This window comes from Schistocerca nitens, chromosome 2, assembly GCF_023898315.1.
Source record: "Schistocerca nitens isolate TAMUIC-IGC-003100 chromosome 2, iqSchNite1.1, whole genome shotgun sequence".
Classification (NCBI taxonomy): domain Eukaryota; kingdom Metazoa; phylum Arthropoda; class Insecta; order Orthoptera; family Acrididae; genus Schistocerca; species Schistocerca nitens.
The window spans coordinates 592,440,213-592,467,003 of record NC_064615.1 but is presented as its reverse complement, the minus strand read 5'-3'; the positions used below and the strand labels follow the sequence as shown (position 1 = coordinate 592,467,003).

The 26,791-nt window shown below is 39.2% G+C and overlaps 1 protein-coding gene across 2 annotated transcripts in view; it reads right to left on the bottom strand.

Moving 5' to 3' along the window:
• Positions 1 to 1,384: 1,384 nt before the first annotated feature.
• LOC126236658 (protein lin-54 homolog) overlaps positions 1,385 to 26,791 on the bottom strand; it is a 277,045-nt gene continuing 251,638 nt past the window's right edge. Inside the window, exons 10-12 of one of the 2 annotated variants that reach the window (XM_049946127.1) lie at positions 25,927 to 26,123; positions 25,275 to 25,457; positions 1,385 to 2,174 (exon numbers count right to left, since the gene is read on the bottom strand). In XM_049946127.1, coding sequence (XP_049802084.1) covers positions 2,171 to 2,174; positions 25,275 to 25,457; positions 25,927 to 26,123 — 384 coding nt within the window. In that variant the 3' untranslated portion in view covers positions 1,385 to 2,170. The remainder of the gene's footprint in view (positions 2,175 to 25,274; positions 25,458 to 25,926; positions 26,124 to 26,791) is intronic. The other variant, XM_049946126.1, reaches the window with a different exon arrangement.

Below are 26,791 nucleotides of genomic sequence, written 5' to 3'. Positions count from 1 at the left end.
ATCTGACCCCAGGAATGTGTCAATAAAGTTTCCCCTTCCTGGGACAATGAATTCACGGTGTTCTTATTTCAATTTCCAGGAGTGTAATTTAACTTTTTAAACTAATATACTGAAAGCAAATACAGCATTGTTTTTCATTTTCCGGGACAACCGTGAAATATTTTCATACCCAACATATCTTCTTTGTTGCCATCAATATGCAATACAAACACAGCTTTTCTACCTGCATCCAATTAAATGATAAACCTAATATGAAGTGGCTCATTTTTCTTTGTATGTTGTTTGGTGCAGCAGGACTACATATTCACCATGAATAGGTCACACCCCCCCCCCCCCCCCACACACACACCCATTTACGACTGTCTGTTGGCCCATTTTACAAAACGTCTGAGCCCGTTCTCCGCTGACACACTTAGTGCTCCAGGAACATGATGCAAGTAGGAGTGCTTCATCTTTTGGAGTGCTCACATGAGGCTTGTTTATGATAAATACACTGAGAACCTCAAGTGTCTCAAGACACACACTCCCATATCCCATTCCAAGTTTGATAAATACCTGACAGATTCCCAGCAATTACCAAGTTTCTCTGTTCCACATGCCTGTAATTGGTATTAACATCTCTTGACCAACTGCAAAACCCTTATTTAGAATATTTTCCCTCATAAAATCAACAAAGCAATTCCAATGAGTCAAGGGGGTTCTTAAGGAGGGACAACGCAAATTTATATTTCACTAGGGCAGTGTAGTCTTTACTGTTTCCCACATTTTTTATGATCTGGGATTTCAATTTACTTGTCTTTTGAATGTCTTGATCCAAAGGTTGGCATGGATAACTATTATTAATGACTATACTTTAAAGTCTGTAGGAATTATCTGGTGAAACGACATATCCACAGGGCTGGTTCGAGGATATTTTCCCATAAGAATACACCCCCCCCCCCCCCCCCCCAATCATTTCCTTTGTACGCTTTCATGCACACCGGTTTCTGCCACTAATTTTGGTAGGCACTGTATACAAATCTTGCACTTGGGTACCACCAGTGGCCAAGACTAACTGTGTTCTGCCACATATAGAAATCTTAGAGTTGTGGTGCCTCTGGCACCTCAAACAACAGCTTGTGTTGTTTAGGCCTTAAACTCTGTCTATCCAACATGAAATAGTCCTGTATACACAGTGCCATACATGTGACCTACGTGACTGTTTGTAAACACAAAACCATTTCACTTTCCCACACACTTTTCCCTATTATTGCCATAACTTCTCACTTAATATATATACATGAAAATTGTAGCCCAAAAGAGTGTAACTTCTGGTTATATATTGATAGATTTAGTTTGTACTGGTTTTCAAGGAATTGTAAATAAAAGTAACAGGATAAGCAGATTTAAAATAGACTTAAATAGTGGATTTCATAGCTCAAAAGTTTTACAACATTTTCTTCTGTGGTATGTACAGTTATAGATAAAAGATATACACAGATCTCAACAAAGCAGGACAAATAAATTACACAGAATAAAACACTCTTCCTCACAAAACAGCACACAAATAAACAGGTAAAAGTAATAATACGTTATGTGACTGCACACATAATATTGCACCTTGTACACAGAATCAAACTATACACATGATAAAATAATTTTGTAAATCGATAAATATAAAAATAATCTACGAGAAACTGTTTTATTGCCAGCTGATGCTCTTTTTTTGGCATACTTATTAGCCGTTAAAATATTTCTCTATTCATTGTATATGAAGGTCTGATTTTATACATAAAATGTACATTTTGTCTGAAAGACCCTGCTGTCATATCATGCCAGATAAAACAATTATTTTCAGTCTTAAGAAACACATTTCACAGAAAATCTGTGATCATAAAAAGAATGTAAAATATTTACACTGCACTTCCAGTCTAATATACAGTTCACTATCGCTGAAACCACAAAATCTTACAAATTGTGAACTATCCGTGAACACATCAGGGGGACAGGGGGGGGGGGAATATTTTCTGAAGTCAAAGGGAAGTGTGGTTTAATCACTGTATTTACATAAAGCACTTTTATATTTAACAATGAAAAATGCACTGTCATAAAAAATATTTTCCAGTTTTCTTTGCACAGAAACTGATACAGTGTAAAGCTTGGATGACTAATTCTTCACATCTGTACTGCACTAGCTGTAAAAGAGAAAACAGTAGATTATTTGTCATAATATGCATTCTCTGTAAACAAACTTCAGTTCATAGATTTAAAAAAAAAATAATTTAAAACATCATGACAACTGGAGAACACAACCAAACTTTGTTCAGGATTTTATAGTTTTCAGTCCTACAAGTAATGCAAAATGAATCACTGTATAACAGTGGACACTTACGCATGATGGTATTTGTTGTAATGTGAATACATACAGCGTGTTAGAAAAAGTCTTCCATATTTTGAGAGGTGCTAGTATGGACCAAAACCAGAAAAAGTCTAGAAACATAGGCTCTAAAACACAAACCTTAAAAGCTAGGAACACTTTTTCCATCTTCACTACTCTGAAGCACCTTTTCTATTGAAAAAACATATTACCAACTCTTTTTTTTAAAAAAAAAAATGCACTGCACTCTATATTTTGAAACATCCTGTATAGCCTGCAAGAGCCTGAATGCCGTTTATCCATTCTCACCAAAGTGTTTCTAGTATTTTCTAGATTCTTTAAAAACGTGTACAGAGTAGAATGAATCAAAGCACGATACAATTCTTCAAGTACCGCAGACTTGCAGGTGTGCTTGCTGAAGCAGAGTGGAATTTTCTCTTGAGGGAGGCACAGGCCTATGTATTTCCACATGAGATCAAAAATTATAATATGACATCTAAGATGAGCAAGAGATTTCTTTCTTCATTAAAATCATGTGCATCATTACAAAATACAATCAACTGACCAATTTAGCTAAGTATTTATTGTACAGTTGGATTTATGCCACATTGAATATATTAACTTTGTGTCTTATTAAATGTACGGGTACTACTTCAGACTGTAACTTTAAACTTTTCTTCCTAAATGGGAGCATGTGACATAACCAAACAAAATCAAGAAGAAAACGTTGTGTAATACTTCCAAGTAAGTCCTATAAATTATAGTTGTGCCATGTATATAAATGGATGGAATACTATCAGACTTATAATATTGGAGCTGTAAGAAGGTAAAAACAAGAAGTTAAGGTATATTACAAAGTAGATCTGATTATAAGAAATAAATCAGGCATATCTAAATCTACACCAACATCTACATATATACTCCACAAGCTACAATATGATGCATGGTGAAGAGCATCTTGGACCAGTACTAGTCATCCGCTTTCCTGTACCACTTGCAAATGGTGTGAGGGAACTATCTAGATGCCTCCGTACAAGCCCCAATTCTTCCTATTTTCTCTTTGGTCCTTGAGCAAAATTTACATTGGCAGCAGTAGACTCGTTCTGCAGTCGGTTGCAAATGACACTTCTCTAACTTTTCTCAAAAGTGTTTTGCAAAAAGAATGTCTTCCCTCCAGGAATTTCTATTTGAGTTCATAAAGCACCTCTGGAATTCTCACGTGTTGACTGAACCTATTGATAACAAATCTAGCAGCATGCCTCTGGTTGGTTTGATGTCTCCCTTTACCTGATGGGATTCCTAAACACTATAGCAGTACTCAAGAGTAAGTCACACTAGTGCTCTATACACAGCGTCATTTATAGATTAACAACTCTTTCCTAGAATTTTCCCAATAAATCGAAGTCAACCATTTGCCTTCCCTCCTACTGTCCTTACATGTTCGTTCACTTCATATCGCTTTGCAATCTATGACTGTGCCAAGCAGCACACCACTAATACTGTATTTAAATACTTCAGGACTGTTTCTCCTTTTCCATCTGTATTAACTTACATTTTTCTTCATTTAGAGCAAGCTGCTATTCATCACATGAAATAGATACTCTGTTCAAGCCATTTTCTATACTTCTACTGTAATTCAATGACAATACTTTCTCATACACTACAGCATCATCAGCCAATAGTCACATTCTTGTGGCACTCCTGATGAAACTCTGTCTCTGATGTATGCTGAGGACACATACTGGGTTTTGTTACTTAAACAATTTTCGACCCACTCACATCTCTGGGATCCTATTTCATATGCTCATACCTTAATTAATAGTCTGCCATGGGGCACTGCATCAAATGCTTTTCAGAAATCTAGGAGTATGGAATCTGCCTGTTGCCTTTCATCCATGGTTTGCACGATATCATATGAGAAAAAAGCAACCTGAGTTTCACACAAGCAATGCTTTCTAAATCTGTGCTGATCTGAGGGCGACTTTTCAGTCTCAAGAAAATATGTTACATTCAAACTTAGAATATGCTCAAGAATTCGGCAGCAAACCAATATTGAGGGCATTGGTCCATAATTTCATGTGCCCATTACTTTGCCTTTCTTATAAATGAGAGTCACATGCACATTTTTCCACTTACTGGGGGCATTGCACTGGGTGAGAGAATCAAGCTAAAAGCAGGCCAACTAATGAGCCAATGTTGTGATGTGCTCTCCGTAAAACCAAAAATGGGATTCCATACAGAACTGGCGACATATTCCTGTGCAAATTTTTCAGTTGCTTCTCTATACCAGGGAAGCCTATTATTACGTTCTCCAAACAGGAATCAAATGACGGTATGTCTGTATGATCCTCCTGTGTGAACGATTTGTGAAACACAAAATTTAAAAGCTGATCTTTCCTTTTGCAATCTTATATTGTCATACTAGGCTGGTTGACAAGTGACAGGCAAGAAGCAATCAAGCCACTTACTGATTTTACGTAGGACCAGAATTTTCTGGGGTTCTCGGCAACATCTTATGCTAAGGCATGAGAGTGGAAGTATTGTGCATTGATCTTTTTATAGACGCATAAGTTTCTATAAATTCTATCTGCTGACATTTCCAAATCCTTTTCTAAACAGAGTGTAGCAATCCTTGTTTCCTCAGCATTTTCCAAATTTACAATGTGTTTAAACTTAGCCCTTAATTCCTTTATGCCCATCATGGAACTAAATGATGTCCATTTGATGTCTAAGTAGCATGCTAAGAACTGCTTATCTGTTATTTCAAGTGTAAATACTCTCTTAGTTTTCTTGATAGATTTGTTAACCTAAGTAACCACCACCACCTCCTCAATGATAATCATGATCACCTGTCCATGTCTCTGTACTGACACTGTCAATAAGGTCAGCACTGTTTGTAGTGTGAGTTGTCAAACTAGTTGTTCTAGACTGTTGTAGGGAAATTCTTTAGAACTTCCTAAGATACTCTGCCTGTACCACCTGTAATGAATCTACAGATATTCCATTCTACACTCAGTAGTGTGAAGTTGCCTCCTGTTAATACTGCATGATTGGCATACTTTTGCACTACTGAGCGTATACTTTCTTGAAGTGATTGTACAACTGGTGTGGAGGAATCAGATAGCTTATCAAAACAACCAATGATTACATAGTTGACTTATGTAAGTTCTTGTGTCCAGATAACTTCACTGTCCAACTCAATTTCAACTTTGATAGAGAATATTTTTGCCAACTGCAATATTTTCCCCCTCCTATGACATCTAGTCTGTCTTTTCAATGTAAGTTCCATTTCTCATGAAATATTTTGAAATTTCTACTTCGTGTTTCATCCATCTCTCAGTTCTGAGAATAACATGAGCATTATGGGCAGTAAGTTTAGGAACTTTGCTACAAATGCTTCAGCAATTTACAGCAAAAATTTTCAGTGCCGAAGTGTCTACGCAGCCTCTCTCTACCCTGTGGAAATTCCTAATGCTACAATGTCCTTCTCTATGTCATCTTGCCACCTTGTAAGGCGTCGGCCCAAAGGTCTTGCTGCCTGGAGAGTTCCTTCGAATGCTTTCTTGGTGATTTTATTGTTTTCCATTCGAGCCACATGTCCAGCCCATTGCAGTCTCCTACTTATTAATTTCTGGATTATAGTGAGTTGCTTCATTAACTGATAAATTTCATTGTTGTTTCGAATTCTCCATACGCCATTCTCCAACACAGGTCCCCAGATTTTTCTCATTACTTTTCTTTTGAAAACATTCAGTTTTTCTCTTTCATTCTTTGTAAGCGTCCAGCTTTCCGAACCGTACAGTTCTATGGGGCAGATGATAGTGTTCTATATCTTCATCTTTGTGGTGATTGACAAAGCTTTACTTTTGAGTGGGTTGCTTAGTGAGTACAGACATCTTGACCCTGAGGCTATTCTTTCATTTATATCCATTGTTATGATATTTTTACTGTGGAAACGTTATCCAAGGTTTTTAAACTGGAGAACTTTTCTGAATTTAGAAAGCTGGTCAATTTTAAAGCAAGGATTTGGGTTTATGACTCGACCTATTTCCATATATTCGGTTTTCTCTTGGTTAAGCAAAAGCCCCATTTTGCTGGCACTGTGCCTGAGAGATCTGTACATGTCTTTCAGTTCTTCTTCAATTTCACTCAGCAACACTACATCATCTGCATAAGCCAGGAGTTTTACTTCAGTGTGTTCGAATCAGAGACCATTGTATAGATGTAAATTATTCTCCCGAACCACTTTCTCTAATTCAAGGTTGAAGAGGACACACGAAAGAGCGTCTCCCTGTCGTAAGCCTGTTTTAATTGGAAAGGTGGGGGGTATGGATCCTCTGAACTTCTGCTGCCAGGGAGCCATCCATGCACAGTTGTATCATCATAATGATTTTACTGGGTTTACTAAATTCTCGTAATGTGTTGTAGAGGCTACTTCTGTGGATGCTGTCGTAGGCTCACTGGAAGTCAATGAAGAGACAGTGGATGTTTTTGTTAAATTCCCAGTATTTCTCAAAGATCTGCCGTATAGTAAACAAATTATCAGTTGTGAAACGGTTTGTTCGAAATCCAGCCTGGTAATCTTGAAATTTTTCTGTTTTTCCAGAATGATAATTGAGTGGATTTTGTATGTTATGTTCAGCAAACTGATTGCTCTGTAATTTCCACATTCCGTTCTGTTTCCTTTCTTGTGTATTGGACAAATTATTGCAGTTTCCCAATCTTCTGGCAATGTTTCTGTTTTCTAGATCATTGTGATAAGGTTACAAATTTCTTTGTGTAGTTGGATTCCACCCTCTTTTAATATCTCTGCTGATATCTGGTCCTCGCCTGCTGACTTCTTGTTTTTGAGCTTTTGAATAGTGTGGATCACTTCCTGTTCTGTGATTCCACATTCGCCATTATTAATGCTGTCACTCTCAGACATTGTGTAATTGAAGGTTATGTACGGATCAGTGCAATTTAACATTTCTGAGAAATACTCTTTCTATCTTTCTAGGATATCTTCCAGCTGCATTCCTTTGTATAATGATCAACTTCTTTGAGTTTCCATTCCTGCTTTCCACTTCTATAGATGCTAGTACTCCAGTTAGATATTTTCTTTTCTCTGTTCGTAGAACTCTTGCTGTTTCTCTTCTAACTGCCTTGAAGGTCTCTCTCCTGTCCTCACTCTCATTATGCAGCCACAGCATCTTGGTTTCTTTCCTCCTTTCTACTGCTCTCTCACACTTTTCATTGGACCATTTCTGTTTCTTCATTTTCTTTTCTTGCCCAGTGTTTTTTCTACTGCATCTTATTCTTTCCCAAGCCTTCTCGACACACTTTCATCCTCAGCTTCTTGCAATGCTGTAAATCAGTTATTTATTTCAATCGCATAGGCTTCTTTAACAGACTGTTCATTCAGTCTAAATTAGGTTTTGGTGTGGCTTTTGGTTGCCAAATGCAAATATCATCTTGATTTTCATCTTTCCTACCACTAGAAAATGATCTGAGCCGATCTCAGCTCCTCTGTGCATTCCAACATCTCTTGAATGAAGTGAAATGTTGATCTGTCATAACATGGTCAATCTGATTTACTGTTGTGCCATCTGGAGAGCACCCTGTACCTTTGTGTATATCTTTGTGAGGGAACATCGTCGAGCAAATTCTCATATTCTTTGTCAGTGCAAAGTTGATCATTTTTAATCCATTTTAGTTTGTGTTCAAGTACTTGCTATGTTTTCCTATTGTGAGGATGAACATATCCTCTTTACCTACATGTGCACTTCACAAGTAATCTGCTACCCTAACAGCTGCTTTCTGTGTGTACGGTGCACCCCTGACCTGTCAAGATGGGTGCTATCATTCTCCATACCATAATGCGGGTCCAGAAATCTGCAGCCAAGACCATCACAGAACTGACGGAGCCTCTCACAGAGACACCCACTTGGCTCCAAACCAAAGCACCCCAATCAGTTATAGGTATGAAACTGCAAATTGTGAGTTCTAACTGCAACCAGCCAGCAAGGCCAGAAGCCTTCACCACTGCCGGCAGGCACCTGTATGAACTAAGGATAGCCTTGGAACCCAAGCAGCAGGCATCACTGGCGTCAACATAAACAACAATTTGCTGATGACTGTAGCTTATATCCTTGATTGGTGCAGGCAAGTTCTCCTCCACAAGCTGGATGAGGCCCACAGGCAGACATACTAGATGCAATTTCCCAAAAGTGCTTCATAACGCGCCTAATGTTGGAGTTCCTAAAAACTAGCAAACCTCTCCCCCCACATGCCTGCTTGGACCCTGTTGAAGTCCACTCACAGAGCAAATGGGCGAGGCCAGACCGCCAGTCATCAAATTGACTATGTGTTACAACTCACTCAGCTGCCCTGCATTGGGTACACTGGCAGGGTCCTTGATGGCAGAGAATGTGGGCAAAACATGCAACATCTCAGATCCGACGGAATTACAATTTCCTTGAGACATATGAGTCTCAATTTTACTGATAATGACAGAAGCTCAAGATGTGAATTAAAATTTGTGCCACAGCCGGGACTTGAATCCTGGTCTCCTGCTTACTAGGCAGATGTTGCCAACCACTACACCACCGTAGCAGTATGGCTAACACAGCTGCAGAGACTACCCTAGTTCAGGGACGTCCCTAACACAAACTTCAATTCACACCTTCAGTCAGTTTTCCCTTCTTAAATCATTACAACTGCTGAGATAAAGTTGAGACTCATATGCCCAAAGGAAACTGTAATTTCATCAGATCAACAAATCAGCTATGCCTGGGGTTCAGGCAGGATTTCCCCATTACTTACAAAGCTGGAGTGCGGAGTGCTATTCCAACAATAGAGAGCCTCAGCGCGCGCGCACACACACACACACACACACACACACACACACACACACACACGAACCCATCACCATAATCTCTGCCTGCTGAGGAGAACTATGGTCATGTGTATGAGAGCTCGATTCTCGCGTGTGTTTATTTTTGACAAAGGCCTTGTCGGCTAAAAGCTTACTTTGTGACAGTCTTTTCATTCTGGCTATCTGGGACTTAGCATTTCCACTATATAAATACTAAAATAAGAAATCTTGAACTTGTGGTTGGCTCATACTTACAAAAAGTTAGGTTAGTGACCCTGTTAACACACACCAGTCACCTGCCTACTGACCTGAGGAGGCAACAAGACAACATTGTGGAATAAGTTAAATGATTTATTTCATTTTCTCATCTTTTTATCAATTCCTATAAGCATGCGACACCTGACCACTCAAGATGTCCGCTACACAAAAATGTTCAATGCACCTGTTTGTTAGTGAAGGTGAATCTTGCAGTCATTTTGCTTAAAAATATATTCCAGAATGTTGTAGAAATGAATAAATAATCAATACCCTTTATCATCATAATCATCTATTGCTAACTGCCCCCTATAAAAAATTTATAAACGGACACATTACCAAAAACACAATTAAAGAGGGAATTCTGTCAGTCGCAACAGAGGAGGTATCTACTGCATATGGTAGTCCACTGTTGTCAGTCATTGGTTTCATCTTCCACCAATACTGGCTTCACTTGCTTAAGGATCATGACGACTTCATCCTTCCGTTGCATCCCTGGATGCCCCCTTGGGCATTTTCCAGCAGGCTGAGAATGGAGAACTCCGTTAGGCACGGATCCATCAGTTTGAGAGATGTGGCTAAACTACTGTAACTTCTTCTGCCCTAATATTTGGCCAGTATGTGGATTTCGAAATCACTGGTACAGGCCTTGTTTCATTCTTCATTCTCCTTTACTTTCTGTGGTATTGTAGATGGGTCCATAGGTCTTACGAAGCACCATCGTCGCTCGAAGACACAGATTGCTTCTTCAGTTGTTGCTAAGGAAACCCAGGTTTCATAATCATACAAAAGTACCAGCCTTACTAGTGGTAAGTCAGCTGAATCTTATTCTACTGTGGTAAGAGATGTGACTTGAATAAATTGTTGAGACTAAAGAACATGCAGTTATTATTTCTTTTTCATTGATGCACTTCTTTCATCATTTCACTTTTGTCAGTCAATCTGGATCCCAAAGACTTGAATTCTTGAACTATTTCAAAGGTGTGCCTATTGACAACAATGTGGGGAAAGACAGCTCGACAGTGTGATACAACAAGATATTGTTTTATCATCATTCACCAGCAGCCCAATTTTCTTTGCATTGTGGAGAAATCGGGAAGTACCAGTGTGTAACTTATTCCAGTGTGCTGCCAGGAATCACAACATTGTCAGCAAATGCAAGGATTGTGTCTACTCCCACCATTGCCATTTTTTAAATTCAACATGTGTCATTGCTTACTCTCTTTCATGGAACTAAATCTCTAGTTATCTGTAAACAGCATACTCCCCTCTTGGATTAGATTAGATTAGATTAGATTAGATTAGATTAATACTAGTTCCATGGATCATGAATACGATATTTCGTAATGATGTGGAACGAGTCGAATTTTCCAATACATGACATAATTAGGTTAATTTAACAACATACTTAAGTTAATATAACAACTTTATTTTTTGTGTTTTTTGTTTTTCTTTATTTTTTATTTTTATTTTTTTAATATTTTTTTCTTTTTTTTCTTAATTTATATCTAAAAATTCCTCTATGGAGTAGAAGGAGTTGTCATTCAGAAATTCTTTTAATTTCTTCTTAAATACTTGTTGGTTATCTGTCAGACTTTTGATACTATTTGGTAAGTGACCAAAGACTTTAGTGCCAGTATAATTCACCCCTTTCTGTGCCAAAGTTAGATTTAATCTTGAATAGTGAAGATCATCCTTTCTCCTAGTATTGTAGTTATGCACACTGCTATTACTTTTGAATTGGGTTTGGTTGTTAATAACAAATTTCATAAGAGAGTATATATACTGAGAAGCTACTGTGAATATCCCTAGATCCTTAAATAAATGTCTGCAGGATGATCTTGGGTGGACTCCAGCTATTATTCTGATTACACGCTTTTGTGCAATAAATACTTTATTCCTCAGTGATGAATTACCCCAAAATATGATGCCATATGAAAGCAATGAGTGAAAATAGGCGTAGTAAGCTAATTTACTAAGATGTTTATCACCAAAATTTGCAATGACCCTTATTGCATAAGTAGCTGAACTCAAACGTTTCAGCAGATCATCAATGTGTTTCTTCCAATTTAATCTCTCATCAATGGACACACCTAAAAATTTGGAATATTCTACCTTAGCTATATGCTTCTGATTAAGGTCTATATTTATTAATGGCGTCATACCATTCACTGTACGGAACTGTATGTACTGTGTCTTATCAAAATTCAGTGAGAGTCCGTTTACAAGGAACCACTTAGTAATTTTCTGAAAGACAGTATTGACAATTTCATCAGTTAATTCTTGTTTGTCAGGTGTGATTACTATACTTGTATCATCAGCAAAGAGAACTAACTTTGCCTCTTCATGAATATAGAATGGCAAGTCATTAATATATAATAAGAACAACAAAGGACCCAAGACTGACCCTTGTGGAACCCCATTCTTGATAGTTCCCCAGTTTGAGGAATGTGCTGATCTTTGCATGTTACGAGAACTACTTATTTCAACTTTCTGCACTCTTCCAGTTAGGTACGAATTAAACCATTTGTGCACTGTCCCACTCATGCCACAATACTTGAGCTTGTCTAGCAGAATTTCATGATTTACACAATCAAAAGCCTTTGAGAGATCACAAAAAATCCCAATGGGTGGTGTTCGGTTATTCAGATCATTCAAAATTTTACTGGTGAAAGCATATATGGCATTTTCTGTTGAAAAACCTTTCTGAAAACCAAACTGACATTTTGTTAGTACTTCATTTTTACAGATATGTGAAGCTACTCTTGAATACATTACTTTCTCAAAAATTTTGGATAAAGCTGTTAGAAGGGAGATTGGACGGTAATTGTTGACATTACATTGGGATTGTAATAAGAGCCACTTTCCATATATTCAATACTTAGTGAGACGCAAAATACAGTTTCAGTCACTTTATTGATTATAAAAATGTTTTGATTTATACAAAAGGTATGTCCTCCACTCTTTGAATTGTCAGTAGCAATTGATGAGCTGCAGTTCCATGGTCAGCCACAAAACATGAGGGAGATGTTGAACAGAAGAAAAGCCTTTGTGCACTTAAATTTGAATTGGTGACTATGTTTGAAGCCAGGTAACATAACATATTTGAATAAGGATTTTGGTGAGAGTCAGAGTATCTGCTGTTTGTGGAGTACATAACGGCTGGGATATGGATGTAAAGGAACAGAAGATGCATATCTGAACAAGGGATTGGGGGAGCTCCTGCAATGCCATGTTGAGTCTTTAAGAAAATCAGCTGTTAGCCATAAAAATATGAAGTTAAGCAGGCAGATGACTTAATGAAATACTATGCTAGTAGTTGTTTGGGAGATGCACTGCACATATCTTACATCTGAGTAAGAAACAGGATATGACTGAATATATGTGGTGTAAAAAAACTATATAGGCAATATTTACTTTATGTGACAAAATGTTACAGGTGTGCCGTTACTCCGTTAGGGGTCCATGAATGTTTGATACCAGTGATTTTTAGAGATGATGTTTGAACTGCCATGTGATGAATGTTGTTTTGGAGTTGCTGCTGGAAATGTCGTCCACTTACCTTCAAGCACAACTGACATCTGCATACTTGCGATTGTATGTGACACTGACAGACAATCCAGAACAGCTGGCTGCCCATCTGACCGAAGATGCAGCCATTATTCGTGAAACATCTGGTTATTTTGAGCAGTTGTTCATTAATATAAACAGACAACATTTTCAACACCACGTTTAAGACAATATGCATCACACAGCAGCTCGAATATTATATCTGAAAATCACTAGTGCCAAAACCTTCATGGAGCTCTAGCGTGCAAGTGGTGCACTTGTGACATTTTTGTCACGTAAAATAGTTTTTCTTTTTATCTCCTCTAACACTCAAATTCTGTATGTATAGTTTTTTTTACACCTTGTACAGCAGGGTCACCATAAAAAGTAAAATTTGGGCATTAGGACACCTTTATATTACAGCTAGGATTCAGGAATACAGTTTTTAAAAGAATTTACAGTGACTCACACAATTTTTACAAGAAGGCACTGAAAGGTAATGTCATCTTATTTCATTCCATCAGGGGATTAATCAAATAAGTGGAGTGGATCAGCTTCTGATTTGTTTGGAAGACTTAAAACATTTTTCACAGATTCCTTCTGACAGTTAACACATTTCTACAGAGAGACAGATCGTCTCATGACAATGTAACTACATGGATAAATAAATATAGCTACTATGATAATGACATTAAATATAAGTTATTATATACTACTTCCTAATACAGAGTGAGTATGAAAATGGGCAGGGTTACCACATAAATCAAGGCAGATAATGTGTTTGCAAAAAAAAAAAAAAAAAAAAAAAAAAAAAAAAAAAAAAAAAAAAAAAAAAAAAAAAAAAAACAACGGCGACGACGACGACGACTGGTGCAGAGAAGAATGTGCTTGCCAGCTGATATCAGAAATATATCACTTATAAAGTCACTTAAGTGGAGTAAGAAAAAGAGTTAACACAGTTATTTGTTCATGAGACTCAGAAAATATTAGATACAGGCTCGCAGGTAGATGCTATTTTCCTTGACTTCCGGAAGGCATTCGATACAGTTCCGCACTGTCGCCTGATAAAGTAAGAGCCTACAGAATATCAGACCAGCTGTGTGGCTGGATTGAAGAATTTTTAGCAAACAGAACACAGCATGTTGTTATCAATGGAGAGACATCTACAGACGTTAAAGTAACCTCTGGTGTGCCACAGGGGAGTGTTATGGGACCATTGCTTTTCACAATATATATAAATGACCTAGTAGATAGTGTCGGAAGTTCCATGCGGCTTTTCGCGGATGATGCTGTAGTATACAGAGAAGTTGCAGCATTAGAAAATTTTAGCGAAATGCAGGAAGATCTGCAGCGGATAGGCACTTGGTGCAGGGAGTGGCAACTGACCCTTAACATAGACAAATGTAATGTATTGCGAATACATAGAAAGAAGGATCCTTTATTGTATGATTACATGATAGCGGAACAAACACTGGTAGCAGTTACTTCTGTAAAATATCTGGGAGTATGTGTGCGGAAGGATTTGAAGTGGAATGATCATATAAAATTAATTGTTGGTAAGGCGGGTACCAGGTTGACATTCATTGGGAGAGTCCTTAGAAAATGTAGTCCATCAACAAAGGAGGTGGCTTACAAAACACTCGTTCGACCTATACTTGAGTATTGCTCATCAGTGTGGGATCCGTACCATATCGGGTTGACGGAGGAGATCCAAAGAAGAGCGGCGCGTTTCGTCACAGGGTTATTTGGTAACTGCGATAGCATTACGGAGATGTTTAGCAAACTCAAGTGGCAGACTCTGCAAGAGAGGCACTCTGCGTCGTGGTGTAGCTTGCTGCCAGGTTTCGAGAGGGTGCGTTTCTGGATGAGGTATCGAATATATTGCTTCCCCCTACTTATACCTCCCGAGGAGATCATGAATGTAAAATTAGAGAGATTCGAGCGCGCATGGAGGCTTTCAGACAGTCGTTCTTCCCGCGAACCATGCACGACTAGAGCAGAAAAGGGAGGTAATGACAGTGGCATGTAAAGTGCCCTCCGCCACACACCATTGGGTGGCTTGCGGAGTATAAATGTAGATGTAGATGTAGACAAACCTTTTAATATTCCATATTTTACGTTCCATTTTTTTATGAGTTTAGTACTACTTTTGATGTGCAGTTTACCGTGACCTATTTTCAAAGAACAATATTTTTATTGAACTATCCATATGTAATCTTACAGTGCAAAGGAAGTGGGGAGTACAAAGAGGATAACTGATTTCCTTTAGCTACACAGGAGTGGTCTTCAGTCCTAAGACTGATTTGTGCAAGCCTCTTCATCTCCAAGTAACTACTGCAACCTACATCATTCTGAATGTGCTTATGTATTCATCTCTTGGTCTCCCTGTACGATTTTTTCCCTATGCCTCAGAATGTGTTCTACCAACTGATCCCTTCTTCTAGTCAAGTTGTGCCACAAATTTCTCTTCTCCCCACTTCTATTCAGTACCTCCTCAGTAGTTATGCAATCTATCCATCTAATCTTCAGCATTCTTCTGTAGCACATTTCAAAAGCTTCTATTCTCTTCTTGTCTTCACTGTTTATCATCTATATTTCACTTCCAAACATGGCTATACCCATACAAATACTTTCAGAAAATACTTCCTGATACTTAAATCTATACTGGATGTTAACACATTTCTCTTCTTCAGAAATGCTTTCCTTGCCATCACCAGTCTATGTTTTATATCCTCTCTATTTTGTCCATCATCAGCTATTTTGCTGCCCAAATAGCAAAACTCCTTTACTACTTTAAGTGTCTCATTTCCTAATCTAATTCTCTCAACAACACCTAATTTAATTTGACCGTATTCCATTGTCCTCATCTTGCTTTTGTTGAGTGTTCCTACATTTCAAGGAATCCAAACTGATCTTCCCCGAGGTCAGCTTCTACCAGTTTTTCCATTCGTCTGTAAACAAGTTGTGTCAGTATTTAGCAACTGTGACTTATTAAATTGATAGTTCAGTAATTTTTACACTGTCAGCACCTGCTTTCTTTGGAACTGGAATTACTACTATATTCTTCTTGAAATCTGCGGATATTTCACCTGTCTCAGACATTTTGCTCACCAGATGGAAGAGTTTTGTCATTGCTGACTCTCCCAAGGCTATCAATAGTTCTAACAGAATGTTGTCTACTCCCGGGGCCTTGTCTCTACTTAGGTCCTCTGTCTAATTCTTCATGCAGTATCATAGCCCCCATCTCACCTTCATCTATGTCGTATTCCATTTCCATAACGCTGTCCTTAAGTACATCGCCATTGTTTAGACACTCTGTATACTTCTTCCACCTTCTAGGTTTTCCTTCTTTGCTTTGGACTGGTTTACCATCTGAGCTCTTGATATTCATAAAGGTGGTTCTCTTTTCTCCAAAGGTCTCTCTTAATTTTCCTGTAGGCAGCACATATCTTACCCCTAGTGATACATGCTTCTACATCCTTACATTTATCCTCTAGCAATTCCCACTTAGCTATTTTGCACTTCCTGTCGATCTCATTTTAGAAACATTTGCTTTTCTGTTCACCTGTTTCATTTAAAACATTTTTGTATTTTTTTGGTAAACATATTTGGAATACAGTGATCAATAGATTATTATATTTTGACTAAAGTTCAGTCTTGATCACACCATTTATGTTTCAATGATATAGGTAACCGGTTTTGGTTATTTTTACATAACCATCTTCAGACCTGTGGATTAATTTTAGGAAATACTAGAAACCAATCTTTAAACAAAATGAAAGTGTCTAATGACGTCAAAATTTCCTAAAATTAATCCACAGGTCTGATGATGGTTATGTAAAAATAACCGAAACCGGTTACCTATATCATTGAAACATAAATGGTGTGATCAAGACTGAACTTTAGTTAAAATATAAATTTTTGTATTTTCTCCTTTCATCAATTAAATTCAATATCTCGTCTTTTTATGTACTTGATCCTCTGCTGCCTTCACTATTTCATCTCCCAAAGCAATCTTTTCTTCTACTATTGTATTACTTTCCCTTGTTCTTGTCAATCTTTCCCTAATGCTCCCTCTGAAACTCTTTACGACCTCTGGTTCTTTCAGTTTATCCATGTCCTACCTTTCTGCAGTTTCTTCAGGTTTAATCCACAGTTCACTAACTAACTAACTCCGTCTACAGGCCGCAAGCGACCCATCGGGACCATCCGACCGCCGTATCATCCTCAGGTGAGGATGCGGATAGGAGGGGCATGGGGTCAGCACACCGCTCTCCCGGTCGTTATGACGGTTTTCTTTGACCGGAGCCGCTACTATTCGGTCGAGTAGCTCCTCAATTGGCATCACGAGGCTGAGTGCACCCCGAAAAATGGCAACAGCACGTGGCGGCGGGATGGTGACCCATCCAAGCGCCGGCCACGCCCGACAGCGCTTAACTTCGGTGATCTCACGGGAACCGGTGTATCCACTGTGGCAAGGCCGTTGCCAATCCACAGTTCACAACTAATAAATTGTGGCCAGAGTCCACACCTGCTGCTGGAAATGTCTTACAATTTAAAACTCGGTTCCTAAGTCTCTGTCTTACCATTACACACACAGCCTGAAACTGTCCATCATCTCCAGGCCTCTTACATGTCTCCAAGTCTCTTACACATATACAACATTCTTTCATGATTCTTAAACCAAGTGTTAGCGATGATTAAGTTATGCTCCGTGCAAAATTCTACCAGGCAGCTTCCTCTTTCATTCCTTATCCCCCGCCCATATTCACAAACAATTCCAGTTCCCCATGACTATTAAATTTTTGTCTCCCTTAACTATTTGAATAATTTCTTTTATCTCATCATTCATTTCTTCAATCTCTTCATCATCTGTGGAGCTAGATGGCATATAAACTTTTACTACTGTGGTAGGCATGGGCTTTGTGTATATCTTGGCTACAGTAATGCATCCACTATGCTGTTCGTAGTAGCTTATCTGTGTTCTTATTTTTTTTTATTCATTATTAAATCTATTCCTGCATTACCCCTATTTGATTTTGCATTTGTAGCCCTGTATTCACCTGACCAGAAGTCCTGTTCTGCCTACCACCAAACATCACTAATTACCACTGTACCTGACTTTAACCTACCCATTTTCCTTTTTAAAGGGATCTGACATTCCATGCTCTGATCCGTAGAATTCCAGTTTTGTTTCTCCTGATAATGATGTCCTCTTGTGTAGTCTCTGCCCAGAGATCCAAATGGGGGACTATTTTACCTACAGAATATTTTACCCAAGAGAACCCCATCATTTAACCATACAAGAAAGCTGCGTGCCCTCGGGAGAAATTGTGGCTGTAGTTTCCCCTTGCTTTCAGTTGTTCGCAGTACCAGCACGGCAATGCTGTGTTGGTTGATGTTACAAGGCAAGTTCAGTCAATCATCCAGACTGTGCCCCTGCAACTATTGAACAAAGCTGCTGCCCTTTCTTCAGGAACCACACATTTGTTTGTGTCATATATATGAGGATTGTTTGATAAGTGATGACCCACATTTTCTTTCTCAGAACATATTTATTGTTAAGAGTCAGAATTTGGTGACAATATACATCAATATATCTTTCCATGTCCTATTTTCCCATGTAATCTCCATCACTTTCTACGGCCGTATGCCAACATTGTGGACGAGCATGCATTCCGTGCTGGTAAAAGCATGCCCATGTTTTCACTGCATGGCTTACACTCTATCATAGCAGACACACTTCCAATGCTGACCGACAACTGTAGAGCCCATTGTCAAGTTGTGATACACTGGTCAGTACAAATAATGGCATCCACACGATTCAGCATGTCTGGAGCAGTGGCTGTGAAAGGACGTCCTGAGTGTGGCAGATCATGGAGCACTGTCTCTCCATTTCCTGAGGCTGTAACTTTCTTTATCGATCACCCAACTGTACTCCTATCAACTGCAGCATCGCCATACACTGCACACGATTGCTTATGGTTCACCAGTTTTTTTTCTGCACACAAAGATTCAATAAAAGTACGCTGCTTGCAACGTGAGTCGTATGTACACGCTATTTTGATGCTGTACTACTGCTCTGCCGTCTACCAGAATAGTTCGAAACTTTACTGGCGCACAGAATAAACATCAAATGTGAAGCACCAACAAGGATGTTTCTCTATGTATATTAACAGCTTTTTTTTTAAAAAAAATGTGGGGCATTACTTATTAAATGACCCTTGTAGATTCTCTGCAGAGAATATATTACAGAAACCAAACTGGAGGAAGCTTCCCATTCTGTTACAGGTTACTTTCTTAGTGGGGGTCAATCCAAATGAAGTGGTACAATAAAAATTGAGGTGGTTACTTGACCATTTGTAAATATTTTAATTTTTTTATACGTGATTACCCTATAATTGAGAAGTACAAAACAGTTTTTTAAAAATTTTACCTTTTACCTTTACTGAATGGCGGCCATTTTCGTTTGTAAATGCGCGACAATGTTTCAGTTTAGAGACGTTAGCATAAATACAAATATCTCTGCAATGGGTTAAGTTACAACATTGCAATTGACAGGATGGTTTTTAGAAAAGTGCTCTCTACAACATTGTCTATTACACAAAATACCCGAAATTCAAAAATTAACAGTGAAAATGACCTCCAAAGTTTGGTATCCAAATTTTCAAAAATCCACTATTTAGGCCCAAAAATAACAAACAAGGAGTGATTTATGAGAGTATATTTTTTTCCTATAGTTAGATATCATACACTACTAGCCTCTTATAGAGCAAGAACACTCAGAAAATCCACTATTTAGGCCCAAAAATAACAAACAAGGAGTGATTTATGAGAGTATATTTTTTTCCTATAGTTAGATATCATACACTACTAGCCTCTTATAGAGCAAGAACACTCAGAAATGTATCCTTAATTTTTTATGAATTTTTGAAATTTGAACATTTTCATTTTTTGTAAAGTTTGGAGTTAAGTTATCTCAGGTGGGACTGAATATAAAAATATGATTTTTGCACAGTTTGTACACCTATATGATAGCAACGTACTGTAAAAATTTCAATACTGATCTCTGACTGAGAACAAAGATATGAATTTTTGACAATGAGGAGATAATTCACATTACTCTACAACTGATCTTATGGCTGTTGTCTATTCACGTGTGATATTGGCGGAATATAATCAATTATTATTGAAGTAAGGTACTGAATTATATACAAAAAGTGGAAACAACACTGAAATTAACATTTATATTATTTTGGCATACTTAAAATAAATATTTTCAATTAACATCCTTCGAGATGCGACTGTTCCTAAACCTGGTGGTGAATGTTAAGAACACTTATTTCTTCAGACAGCTTCTGTGATATAGAATAAGACCTCCCAGTTGCTGTGGTAAGTTGAAGCACTGAAAGTTTTCTTAAGACATTTTTCATTGGTATCCAAACTTTGTCACTAGTAGATTTTTTGAATGATGTTCATGAGCCAGCAGGGGGTAAAAACGCACAAAAACATCATTATTTTCCAAACTTATTCTTTCAACATCTGCAAGCCACCACTGTCCATCGTACACACATGCCAGTATGTCATTCAACGTTAAGGCAGAGGTGTAATTTTACTGACACAATGATTCTCATAAATTTCGGTTTCTGATGTTACATAGCACGGAAATAAGTTTTCTGCAATGCCAAGGAATTTGTGGAAATGCCTTGTTCCTTTTATTGCTATACAGTTTTCAAATCTGGTTTGAAATGTTGTTTTCATATGCAGAACCACCACTTCTTTCTTGATCAGAAAACAGGTAATGCCTTTAATATTATCCTTGCAAAAAACATACATGTCCTGTACTGTGAGTATTAGGTCTGTGGTTGGTCTTTGTAGGCTGGCTTTGCTTTACTTCACGTTTTGTTGTATTTCCTACTCCATCACATGCATTTTTACCATGGCAAGATGCAAAAAAGTGCCACTCAGCCTCCAACCCAAAGTCTGCTTTGTGGTTGCACAGATTTGAAATATTCTTTTTGTTCTTATACTGACTACCACTTTCATCTGAACAGTATATCAGCTTCTCAAGCTTGGGAAAATTTTCTTTCATGTAATTTATTACATACTTTTGAAACACATGTACATCCAAAGTGTTGTGCTCCAAGTAGTCACTTAGGATGCAAATTGAAGAACTGCGAACTTCATCTTTCTCATTTTTAAAGTAGAGAATAAATGGATGCACTGTTGCCTGGTCATTGACCCAGTGGTACCCTTGTATTGCATCCTGAATCACAAATGTAAAATTTTCTGCAAAATCGGCTAGCTTTGACAGTTTTCACATTTTTTGAAACTGAACTGTAAACTGTTTTGTGACTCACTTCACTTGCTATCTGTCCAACAGAGCACTGTTCATCCATGTTATTGCTTTCCGGTTAATCTCTCAAAATTAATTACACACACACACACACACACACACACACACACACACACAACAATGCACATAACACATTCTATACTCTCGATGAAGTATGTACATCCATTTTAACAGAGATTTCAGAACAGACTGACTACAACAATGCCACACCCAGCAATAATGTAGTTCTACAATGCCACACCCAGCAGTAATGTACTTCCTTATTGACAATAAACCTTAACCTAAATGGGCATTTTTATTACCATAGAACAAAAGTGAAAGGTCCTATTATTTAATATAGCATTATTAAAAATAAGTAAACTAAATGAATATTGGGTGACAGTGTTAATTAAATATATGTCACAATTAAATTTTATTACAATGAAACAATAAACCATTTAAATAGGCAACAGCCATAAGATCAGTTGTAGAGTAATGTGAATTATTTCCTCATTTTCAAAATTTCATATCTTTGTTCCGTCAGATATCAAGGTCGATATTTTTACAGTACATTGCTATCATATAGGTGTACAAACTGTGCAAAAATCATATTTTTATATTCAGTCCCACCTGAGATAACTAACTCCAAACTTTACAAAAAATGAAAATTTCCAAATTTCAAAAATTCATAAAAAATTAAGGAAGCATTTGTAAGTGTTCTTGCTCTATATGAGGCTAGTAGTGTACGATACGTAACTATAGGAAAAAATAGACTCTCATAAATCACTCCTCGTTTGTTATTTTTGGGCCTAAAAAGGGAATTTTTGAAAATTTGGATACCAAACTTTGGAGGTCATTTCCACTGTTAATTTTTGAATTTAGGATATTTTGTGTAGTAGACAATGTTGTAGAGAGCACTTTTCTAAAAACCATCACATCAATTGCAATGTTGTAACTTAACCCATTGCAGAGATATTCATATTTCTGCTAACGTCTCTAAACTGAAGCATCGTCGCGTGCTTACAAACGAAAATGGCCACCATTCAGTAAAGGTGAAAGGTAAAATTTTCATAAAAACTTCTTTGTACTTCTCAATTATAGAGTAATCACATATAAAATAATTAAAATATTTAAAAATGGTCAAGCAACCATCACTGAACCACCTCATATAGATTGACCCAAAGACTAGAAGAGTGAAAGGAATCTATGCTAAGAGATTTACAGATGGTATTCCTACTGCATATGTATGCCAAGAATAAGCTTTGTGTCATTAACTGATTACAAAGATACCTCCTGGGTTTTCTTCTCAGGTCAGCACAAGATTATAGTACTATACTATTCTTGTGTCCAAGAAAAAAGCATAAATAAAAAAGAAACATGTCAAGAGAATAGGTCAGCAGTTACTTCAAAATGATGCCAAAAGGCCCCCCTAAATGCAGAACAGGGTCGCTTTGAAAAGGTATGTAATTCAAAGACAACAAAATAAGCTGTGCATTGGGCATCTAACAAGCCCTTTATTGATAGAAATTGTTTCCAAGTTTGATAAGACAATGGTGTGGAAAAACACTGCAGACTGAGTAAATCCTCTCTCCAAAGTCGTAAATAAATTCAAAGTTAACCAACAGGCTGACTGCATGCCAATCTGCAGAGTTTCCTACGACAAAGTTTAAGTTCAACACAATTACACATGATCAAAACATTTTGACAACTCTGAAAAGTAGTTAAAGTGACATGCTGAGTTGCAGACAGGCACAACAAAAAGACTGTTATACATTAAATTTTGGCCAAAGCCTTCTTCACAAAAGAAAGAAACACACACACACACACACACACACACACACACACCTCACATGCACAGGCCACTATCTCAAGCAGCGATTGGGAGTGAGGCAGGAAGCGAGAGAGGATGCATAGTACAGAGTACCAGGAGGAGGAGGAGGAGAGGGAGGGGGATGGTGGGCAAAGAAGAGGGCTGCCTGGCATGGCAAGCAGAGTGTAGAAGGCTAAAGGACAATGCTGCCATGAGTGACGTCACATGGCTGTGTGGAAAAGCAGAGGACCGAGAGAGGTGAGGGCAGGAGCAGGAGAGGAGAGGAGGGGAGGGGGGAGGCGAGGGCAGGAGAGGAGAGGAGAGGAGGGGGGAGGCGAGGGCAGGAGAGGAGAGGAGAGGAGGGGGGAGGCGAGGGCAGGAGAGGAGAGGAGAGGAGGGGGGAGGCGAGGGCAGGAGAGGAGAGGAGAGGAGGGGGGAGGCGAGGGCAGGAGAGGAGAGGTGAGGAGAGGAGGGAGGAGGCGAGGGCAGGAGAGGAGGGAGGAGGCGAGGGCAGGAGAGGAGGGAGGAGGCGAGGGCAGGAGAGGAGGGGGGAGGCGAGGGCAGGAGAGGAGAGGAGGGGGGAGGCGAGGGCAGGAGAGGAGAGGAGGGGGGTGGCGAGGGCAGGAGAGGAGAGGGGAGGGGAGGCGAGGGCAGGAGAGGAGATGAGCAGGGGAGTGGGAAGGAGCAGGGGAGCAGGAGAGGGGAATGAGCAGGAGCGGGGAAGGAGCAGGAGCGGGGAAGGAGCAGGAGAGGGGAAGGAGCAGGAGAGGGGAAGGAGCAGGAGAGGGGAAGGAGCAGGAGAGGGGAAGGAGCAGGAGAGGGGAAGGAGCAGGAGAGGGGAAGGAGCAGGAGAGGGGAAGGAGCAGGAGAGGGGAAGGAGCAGGAGAGGGGAAGGAGCAGGAGAGGGGAAGGAGCAGGAGAGGGGAAGGAGCAGGAGAGGGGAAGGAGCAGGAGAGGGGAAGGAGCAGGAGAGGGGAAGGAGCAGGAGAGGGGAAGGAGCAGGAGAGGGGAAGGAGCAGGAGAGGGGAAGGAGCAGGAGAGGGGAAGGAGCAGGAGAGGGGAAGGAGCAGGAGAGGGGAAGGAGCAGGAGAGGAGAGGAGGTGAGAGGAGAAGAAAAGGAGCAGAGAAGAGAAGAAAAGGAGCAGAGAAGAGAAGAAAAGGAGCAGAGAAGAGAAGAGAAGAGAAGAGAAGAGAAGAGAAGAGAAGAAAAGGAGGGGAGGGAAGGAGAAAAGGAGGGGAGGGGAGGAGAAAAGGAGGGGAGGGGAGGAGAAAAGGAGGAGAGGGGAGGAGAAAAGGAGGGGAGGGGAGGAGAAAAGGAGGGGAGGGGAGGAGAAAAGGAGGGGAGGGGAGGAGAAAAGTGTGATGTGTGCATTGGCTGAGAGTGAGCGAAGAAGCACAATGAGGGTGAGGAGATGTGAATTCAGAGGTGGTTGTAGGACAGAGGGGCGTAGAAACTGTTTAGTGGAGGGTACAGAGGCGCAGTTTATCATAGGTTGAGGCTGGGATAACATATGAAACTCTACTGCCTCCAACCCTCCACTCAGTTTCCTCTTCCTCTGTCCTTTATCCTCCCCCCTATTCACGTCTCGTCACCCTGATTGCGGCTGCTCTCTGACAACACATCCACCAGTCTTTTCATTCCTTTGCCCCTCTCCTTTACTGCTCCCCACAACCTCCCAACACTGCCCCTGGCAGCCTTGTCTTGCCACCTTCTAGTCTCTGCTCCCTCCACCAGACAGCACTCTTCTCTTTCCCCACTCATACTCTGCTATCTCTCCCCTTCCCTGCCACATTCTTGATTGCTGCTTTCGTTCAATGCAACAGTTGCAGTCTGGCTAGAGTGGCTGGAGATAGCTGTCATGTGCATGTGAGGTATGCCTGCTCATGTGAATGTATGTGTGTGTGTGTGTGTGTGTGTGTGTGTGTGTGTGTGTGTGTGTGTGTGTGTGTGTGTGTGTGTGTGTTTTGGCTGAAAGCTTAGTGTGCAACAGTCTTTTCACTGTGCTTGTCTGCAACTCATTGTGTTATCTTTATGGTGAGTAGCCACCTATCCTTTTTTAACTGTTGATATTCCAACCTGGAATTCCCAGAAAGTTCTTAGTAATTTTCTTACCCCATACCTTCCGTCTTACTGGCACATTCTATGATCTGGACTAGGCAGCGACCAAACTCTTCCAAAATCAGTCTCTCTGCTTGAGAGTCTGAATTATTACTGCGCTCAGAATCTTCTGCTTGGGCTAACATACACTGACATGTTGCATGTATAACATCTTGGGTCATGAAGTTGAATGCATGCCTGAAAATGCGTGTTCAAAATCAGCACACTAACAGACATGCAAATTAAAACACCACACACACACACACACACACACACACACACACACACACACACACACACACACATTTTTTGATTTCCCAGGTATTAAACATGTTTATAGATGCTATTTGAAGTACAGTACACTCCCGATTATGTGGGGTAATGTCAGGGAGAAGATGCATGAAAAATCAAACATGCATTCAGCACAATGTCTACTGGATGGATGGTAGTGTCAGGCATGGTGTAGTCATCTTCCCGGCAACCCGCGCTCCCAGTCCCCATGTGCATGATACGTGTTCTTTTTAAAAAAGAAAGAGAAAGAGAGAGACGGGGGAGGGGGGGGGGGTTGTATGAATTGATCCATACATGAATAAATCTGGAGTACACTGTATTTATCTTTTGTCAAGGCCATGAATAAATCCTGGTATGATTCAGATATTGGATATACCTAGAGCCAGACTGTGTTGATGCCTGAGGACGTGCAATATCCTGTATATGTGCTGACAGTTTGTTCTTGACGGCTGTCTGCTGTTGTACACGAACTTCTGCAGCATCTGCCAAATCTCGCAATGACTTTTTGTCACAACTTTCTTCTACATTGCGACAACCAATGCATCTGCAGTTATTTGAACAAGGTATTTTTGCCTGTCAATAGAAAGAACAGAGAGATGATTAAAAATACTAGATATGAAAGTTTAACACTACAGTGTGTTTAGTGTTTCTTCTTCTTGTTAATCAAAAGAAATGTCTTGTTAATCTAAACAAATGCCACATTGGCTACAATTATTAGACCTGTAATATTTATTTTTTCTTTATTTGCTTTCAGCATATGGATTTGCTTTATTTTTCTTTCCTTCCCATCAGGAAAAGAATGTGCTTTGTCCACATTATAAAATTGTTCAGGAGAGCAACTTTAAAGTTAGAAACCGATTTTCATGGATACTTATGGACAAAATTAATGATTGTAAAAGTCATTTGGAAGGATATGTTATATACATATATTTAATATAAATTGATTCCTTAAATATTTAAATTGTAGTTTCACTGGTGTAATATTTAAAACAGTGTCATGTGTTTCAGATTATTTTGTAATGGAAAAAAGTTCGAAACAATAAAGGAACTCCTTGGTAAATAGTTTCTCTTCGCTATTTTAACTTCATGTGATATGGTGGTAATAAGAATAAAATATAATTACTTTGTCTCAACATACAGTTCTCAGCCTTGTGCAAATGGCCTGTGTAAAACACTCTAGCTTCTTGTCTGCAATACTCTTTCAAAACCTGGGGGTACTGATATTTTTCTTTAGATGATGT